At 60.9% G+C, this 6,907-nt stretch overlaps 1 protein-coding gene across 1 annotated transcript; it reads right to left on the bottom strand.

The window, feature by feature from the left end:
* Nucleotides 1-2,790: 2,790 nt before the first annotated feature.
* On the bottom strand, nt 2,791-5,776 carry CRYAA (crystallin alpha A). The gene is made up of 3 exons (XM_058523413.1): nt 5,588-5,776; nt 4,270-4,392; nt 2,791-3,105 (listed from the first exon to the last, which is right to left on the bottom strand). The coding sequence occupies exons 1-3, from the start codon at nt 5,774-5,776 to the stop codon at nt 2,896-2,898; spliced, it is 522 nt and encodes a 173-aa protein (XP_058379396.1). The 3' UTR covers nt 2,791-2,895.
* Nucleotides 5,777-6,907: the final 1,131 nt, after the last annotated feature.

Genomic DNA, 6,907 nt, shown 5'->3' with positions numbered 1-6,907 from the left:
AGAGGAGGCAAGGGTGAGGGAGGGCCGGCCGGCAGAGACACAGCAGCAGGCTGGTGGAGGCCGTGCAGCCGCACAGGTGAGGAGCCCCAGGCCCTGCGCCAGGTAGATGGAGGTGAGCTTGAAAGGAGGAGCGGGAGGGGAGCAGACAGTCCTCTGGGCTCAGAAGTTCTTCCTGCAAGAGCCCGTGGGATTGACATTGGCAGGGGCGCCCCCGTCAGGAGCCTCTGATGGCCCGCAGACCCCGGGAGCAGGAAGAGCCAATGCGTGGAGCGGAGGAAGTCAGGAAGCCTTCCACAGGGGGCGGTGGGGAGGCAGGCTCTCTGGCACTGCCTCCCAGCTCCCTTGCCTGGGCTGGGCCCCAGCACTCCCCACAAACCCCCAGGGAGCGTGATCCAGGATTCCATGAGCTACCACCGCACAGACGCACACTCCTCTCTAGAGGGCCCAGCCAGCCAAAGGCCGTGTCTTCAGGACTGTCTTCGTATGCTTGGACGGCCGTAACAAATACCAGACTGGGTGGCTTAAACAATAGACATTTGTTCTCTCACAGTCTGAGATCCAGGTGTGGGCAGGGCTGGTTTCTCCTGAGGCCTCTCTCCTTGGTACGTAGATGCCGTCCTCTCCCCACGTCCTCACACGTCATCCCTCTGTGTGTGTCTGTGTCCTGATCTCTTCTTCTTATAGGGACACAAGTCATAGTGGATTAGGGCCCACCCTAGTGACCTTCGTTTTCCTTAATCAGCCTTTAAAGACCTCGTCTCCAAATACAGTCACATTCTGAGGTGCTGGGGGTTAGGGCTTCAGTTTTGGGGGGGACCCAGCTCAGCCCATTAGGAGGCCTGAGCAAGGACTACGGTGAACACCAGATCATCAGCGTCTAAGGACGGCTCAGTTCTGGCTGCAGCCAGACCCCACAGGACCCCAGTCCACCAGACTTGCAGTGCAATGACACGCCAGGCTGTGCAGAGGCGAGGGCATCTGCTAAGGACAGCCGGTCTGGGGCAGACCCGAGAGGAGCCAGGAGCCTCAGAGACTGATTTTCCAAACTATCTGGCCCCAGCTCCCTAGTGCAGGGGCCATCCTTGCCACCCGCCACAGAGAACCAACACTCTATCGTGTGGATTAAATGGCAGGACAGCCCCGGGGCGGCTTCCTGCTGGAAGGAGGAAGTGTGTGTGTGGGGGGGGAACCTCCCACAGAGCGAGGACCCTTCTTTAGATGGGGGCCACACCCAGAGTGATGAAAAGGGATGCAACAGGTGTGTGTGTGTGTGTGCACGCGCACTCGCGCATTGCTTTGCACTTAAATTAAAACGACTGCGCACAGTTCCACTGCGTGGCGAGCAGGGGTCACTGCTGGAAACTCTTCTCTCATGTGTCCTCCCTTCTTGGTGTCCAGTTTCACTCGGGAGGAGGAGCATGGCCGCCACCCTGAGGGCTGTCTGCTGGGCTCCCTCAGGGTCCCCAGTGCCCTGGCCTCTGCTCCCCAGGAGAGGGCCCTTTACACAGCCTGACCACACCGGCAGTACCCGTCTAGCTGCTCCCGGAGGCCACCTCGCCCTCTCTGTGTCTCTGTGCAGCTGGCAGAGCCCCTGGCTGAGCCACCTGCCCGCCCCCCCACGGAGGCTGCGGGCCTCCCGGCCCTGTCTCCTCCCTCTCTTGGGGAGTGGGGGCAGACAGCGAGAGGGCCTGGTCTCCAGAAGCCCCCGAGGGCCCCGTGCCTTTCCAGGGAGGGTGAGGTGTGGCGGGGGCAGGGGGACACCTCCCTGATGTGGAGCCCAGGGCGTGGTGCCCAAATGGACGTGGATACATTCTGCCCACACTCCACTGCCCTTCCTCATCCCTTAGGGAGCGATGGGGCAGGATCCTTAGAGGGCAACCCCCGGGGAGCCAAGAGAGAAACCCCCCGAGGGAAGCCAGGGGTCAGGATGGCGGGGCCCGCCTGGCACCCCAGTTCCCATGCAGGGCTAGAGAAGGGAGCCCCGATCCTCTCCCTCCCAATTCCTTCCCTCCTCCTCCCCTCCTCCTTCCCTCCTCTCTCCATCCCTCGGAGTTCTCCAAGAAAAGCCTCTCCTTCCTGCAAAGCTGAGTCCAGAGGGGCACTGGGGTGTGGGAGCAAGGAAGTGACCCAGTCATGAGGGTGGAACAGGGACAGGTGCACCCCATTGTCCCTCCCTCCCCTCGCCGCTGCCCCCCGCACCCCCACTATGAGTCACATTGCCCCTTCTCCATTGTTCTCCAAACTCCCCTGACAGACACAGCATGGCCACCAGACAGCAAGTTGCTTTTGTCACCTGCTCTTTATTGACTGCCACGGGCTGCATTCTTCTGAGTGACCAGACGCCCCAAGAGCACTACTACATGGAGGAAGGTGGGAGGGAAGGTGGTCTGAGCGGAGCAGGCTGCCGAGAACCCAGGCGCACGGAGCCTCCGCCAGACGGACCTCAGGGCACCCAGGACACGTGGGTGGGGTGCTCGGTGCAGCCTCAATGCAGGTGCCCACTGCCAAGGGTCAGGATGCACCTGGCTGCCCTGGAGACCCAGGGCTCATCCAGAGATGCTCAGCAAGGGGCTGTTCTTCTTCTGACCCCGCCGTAGATCCAAGACCGGCCTGCATCCCCCGGGAGGACGGGGCTGTGGTCTAAAGAGGCTAGGATGGCGATCACTTCCACCAACTGGCCTGTGTTGGGATCCGGGTCCCCCTGAGGTCGAAGCACCTCAGGCCAAGGCCCCAGGCTCTCCAGGCTACTCTCGCAAACCCTCGTTCCCTCAGAGAAGAGGAAAAGGAAATGAAAAAGAAGAAAACAAAGGAAGACAGACGACCCACTTCCTGGGGTCTCCCCGGTCAACGGGTCAAGGGGGCAGCAGTGGGTGGCAGCCGAGGCCGAGGCCGAGCTTAGGACGAGGGCGCAGAGCTGGGCTTCTCCTCCCGCGACACGGGGATGGCTCGCTCGCTGTGGCCGGCGTCCATGCCAGACGGGATCTTGGGGCCGGAGAAGGTGAGCATGCCGTCCGCGGACAGGGAGCAGGAGAGCGCCGTCTGGTCCACGTTGGAAGGCAGACGGTAGCGGCGGTGGAACTCGCGGGAGATGTAGCCGTGGTCGTCCTGGGGAGGGGACAGGTCAGAGACGCCACTGCAGCAGGTGGCCTCTGACCACAGGCGGAGAAGGCCCTCCTGGACCCCACGAGGGTCAAAGCCGTGGGCTCTCAAGGGCGAGGTGAGGGGACTGGAGCTCCGTGTCAAGGGTTCCTGCTGAGATTTACCCCGGCCTCCAGGCCTGGCCTCCTCGCCTTCCTGCACAGCGGGTCCAGGCCTGCCTGGCGCCATCGCTGCCATGGAGTTGGCTCCTCAGACAAATTTCACTCCAAATCCCACGGATGGTTTGACCTGGCCCTGCTTGTGTGTCTGGTGTTCCCTTTACCTGTGACCTGCACAGACTACTCAGGCTCAGGGTCCCTGCGATCCATCTAACAGGGTCAAAAAGCCACGCCTGAGCAAAAGAGCGTTCCCCTCTCCTAGATAGCCGCATTCCCAGCTTCAGCCCCTGGGCCCAACTAACTCCGCCTCCAGGTGGAAAGACCCAGAACTGAGACTGAGAGGGGTGTTGCGGGGGCTGTGCTGGCTGAAACAATAGCCTTGGCTCCAAGGGGCCAGGAAGGGAGGGGCAGCAGACACGGAGCTGGGGTTTCACTCCCAACACTGACAACTTCTCCAGCTATTAAAAGAAAATGCTGGTCTCTGACTGCTGGCTGAGAAGCCACCCTGCCCTGTCCTAGCTGTGGGACCTCCCTGAGCCCAGCTGTGCCACCTGCCAACTGGAGATAAAGGGGACCCTGGTCACAAAGGGCTGCTGAGAGCCAACTGTCAGCACACGCAAAGCGTTTGGGGCGTTGATAAATGCCAGCCACACCGTCATCACGGCTCACCGTCTGAGTTAGGTTTACGTGAAAACCTACATTGGCTTGGAGCTCACCGCCTTGGTGGTCGGCACTTGCTGGGGTCATTGCTAATCCCACCCTGTCCCCTGGGCAATTTGGACACAGCCGGAGAGAGCCCGAGGAGTGCCCGAGTGGAGGTCCCAGCAGGCCCCCACTAGCCATTGGCCCTGCTGCCAGGCCTGCAGAGGGCTCAGGAGTGACCTCTCCAGTCCCTGGGAGGTGGCTTTGCTTTAGTTGATGTGGCTCCTCCCTCCAAGGAGAAGGGGCCGGATCCAGGGACCCAAGAGCTTCCCTAGGCCCCACTCAGCGGGGGGCTCCGTCTGGGACTCACCTGCCTCTCATTGTGCTTGCCATGGATCTCCACGAAGTCCTCCTGCACCTTCACGGTGAGGTCCTCAGGAGAGAAGTGCTTCACGTCCAGGAAGATGACGAACTTGTCCCGGTCAGATCGGACCTGAAACCCAAGGCTCGTGTGGGTCCCCCCAGGGGCCATAGCTCGGGGAAGGAGCTTGCCACGGCCCCTGCAGTGCTGGCCAGAGTGGCTGATGTGGAGTGGCCTGTGGCTCCATCTCCAGTTATCGGAACAGAAACTGCGGGTCACCTCTCTATCCTCTCCTTCCACGCACCCGGGGAACAGAGGGACCTGTGACTTAGGACTGTGTGGACTTGGCTGACAGCGAGAATCTTGGGGTTCAAGGCAGTGGTGTCTGTTGACTGCCTGGTTATGGTTGGCTGGCTGGTTATGGGTTGGTTGGCTGGCTGGTTATGGTTGGGGGACGGGTTATGGGTTGGCTGACTGGTTGGACTGAGCACTTGGAGTAATGTTGTTGCCCTTGGCTTCACCTCGTCTCTCCAAAAACAGCCCCGGGCCCCATCCTTCCACATCGACATGACGTGCCTGACAGCCCGCTCAGCGCTGCCCGGCTGCACTGCACACAAAGTGCTTTTGTGCTCCTCTCCACTCACTTCTCTCGCTCAGAACATTCCTTTAGCCTCCTTGCTCCCTGGAGGTGGTTGGTGTTGCATCAGATCTGGGCAGGTCTCGGGTTTTTAGGCAGTAGTGAGACCTGGCACCTCCAGAACTCTGTCCCAGAGTGGCTCAGGGAGGGAAGGCCTGGGGGCCTCATGGCCTTCCCTTTGGGCCTGGCCTTGGGCACTTGGGCAAACTTGGGACGAGCCCATTCTCTGCAGCTCTGCTGGCCCCAGAAGGGCTTCAGGCGGGAGGCCCTCCTCTCGGGACCTCGGGCAGCACAGCCCACTCCCCAGGCTTCCTGACGGGGGGAAGCACGGACAGCCGCGGTACACAAAGCTCTCGCGCCCGCCGTCACCTGCCTTGACGGGGTTGTTCTCGGGGCTTCCAGCACGTGGCTGGTGCACTGCAGACCACATGTGGGTCATGAGCTGATGGGAGGGAAAGACAGTGGCTGGTCTCAGGCTGCTGTGGGGACAGCCGCCCGGCCTCCGTGTTGAGGCAGAACGAGGTGGGCAAGGTGGGAAAGTGGCCTCGCAGCCATCGCCCTCCGCTCCGTGAAACAGGGGGAGAGCACGCAGAGCCCGGTGCCGCCTCTGCCCAGGGCCGGCCCTCAGGGGTCCCTGCGCCTCCTCCAGCCTCGCCCAGGCCCTCCCTCCGAGCAGCAGCCGGGCCTTACCTCGGAGACGCCGGAGTCCAGCACGGAGCGGAAGAGGGACTGGCGGTAGTAGGGGCTGATAGTGGAGGACAGGAAGGGCAGCAGGTCATACTCGAAGAGGCCCTCCCCGAAAAACTGGTCGAAGAGCCGGCTGGGGTAGAAGGGGCCCAGCGTGCGCTTGAACCAGGGGTGCTGGATAGCGATGTCCATGCTGGGCGTCGGCTGCAGGGACCCGGGGCTGGCGGGCAGTCAGGACGGGGCCTCTGGGCAGCGCAGTGCGGAGCCAGATGCCAGCCCTCGCTATATACGCCGGCCACAGAATGGAGGCATTAGGGGGATTTCTCTGGAAAGCGCGAGCTCAGGACGGAGGCTGCCCAGTCAGCAGAAACGTGGGCTGGGCTGAGCACCAGCCACTCCCAGCCCCAGGCAGCGGCCCTGATCAGTACGGAGCCCTGGACGCCGGGAGGACAGACGTCCCCAAGGAGCTTCTCTCTGCTGGCTCTGCCCCCCACACTTGCCTGGGGGGTGGCGAAGACTCTTATCTGCCCGTTACTGGGTGAGGGTGCTACATGCCAGCTCCCTGCATACACGGTCCTGTGTGACCCCATGGCCACCCCATGAGTGGGCACTCAGACCCCTGATTCACAGAAGAGGAAATGAGGCACAGAGGCTGGACAAGTGGTCCCAAATCTCACCGCTACTAGGTGAGGGTGCATCGTTTTTCAGAACAGAATTCCTTTTTCCTGATTACAAAAATCACACATACTCATTGTAAAAATCTCAGGAAAGACAGAAAGTACCGAGAAGAAACTAAAAAGTGCTGTAATTCTGGCCCCGGGGGAGCCCCATCTCGGGGTCTGCATGCGTCCAGACAGGGAGCAGATTTGCTTTGACAAACTGTATCCCGGCCTCTCCTCCGTGCGGCTCACCCTGGGCATCGTCCCTGCGAACGTCATCCTCTCCTCCGTAGACGACGCTGTGGTCCTTAAACCAGGTGCTCCTATCAGGCCTCAGGTTCGCCCCTGTCATCACTGTTAATGGCGAGGCCTGGTGACTTTTCTCCTCTCTCTGTGGCCCCATCCAGTTATTGCTCAGGATGCGCTTCCAGAGGGGACCTGCCACTGGTCAGGGCGTTGCCAGTTTTAAGGTTTGTGATATTTTTCTGTAGCTTGGCATCCAGGGAGTATTATACTAAAACCCAGGAAAATGCCTTTTCCCAGACTGCTTATGAGATAGCTTTTGTAATGCACAATCCAGACAGCAAGAAGTTTCTTATTCATCTTTGCACCTCCCCTGTTCCTAGAAGCACAGCTTCTAGTTGGTGTCCGCTTCATGTTTGTG

Source organism: Diceros bicornis, chromosome 27 (assembly GCF_020826845.1).
Source record: "Diceros bicornis minor isolate mBicDic1 chromosome 27, mDicBic1.mat.cur, whole genome shotgun sequence".
Lineage (NCBI taxonomy): Eukaryota > Metazoa > Chordata > Mammalia > Perissodactyla > Rhinocerotidae > Diceros > Diceros bicornis.
This window is presented reverse-complemented; position numbering and strand designations above follow the sequence as displayed.

What these genes read in the sequence shown, in the direction of transcription:
- CRYAA (XM_058523413.1), bottom strand. Translation starts at nt 5,776, where the DNA reads ATGGACATCGCTATCCAGCACCCCTGGTTCAAGCGCACGCTGGGCCCC. An exon ending in TGGACTCCGGCGTCTCCGAG is followed by an intron (nt 4,393 to 5,587) that starts GTAAGGCCCGGC and finishes CTTGGGTTTCAG; the next exon opens with GTCCGATCTGACCGGGACAA. An exon ending in GCAAGCACAATGAGAGGCAG is followed by an intron (nt 3,106 to 4,269) that starts GTGAGTCCCAGA and finishes TCCCCTCCCCAG; the next exon opens with GACGACCACGGCTACATCTC.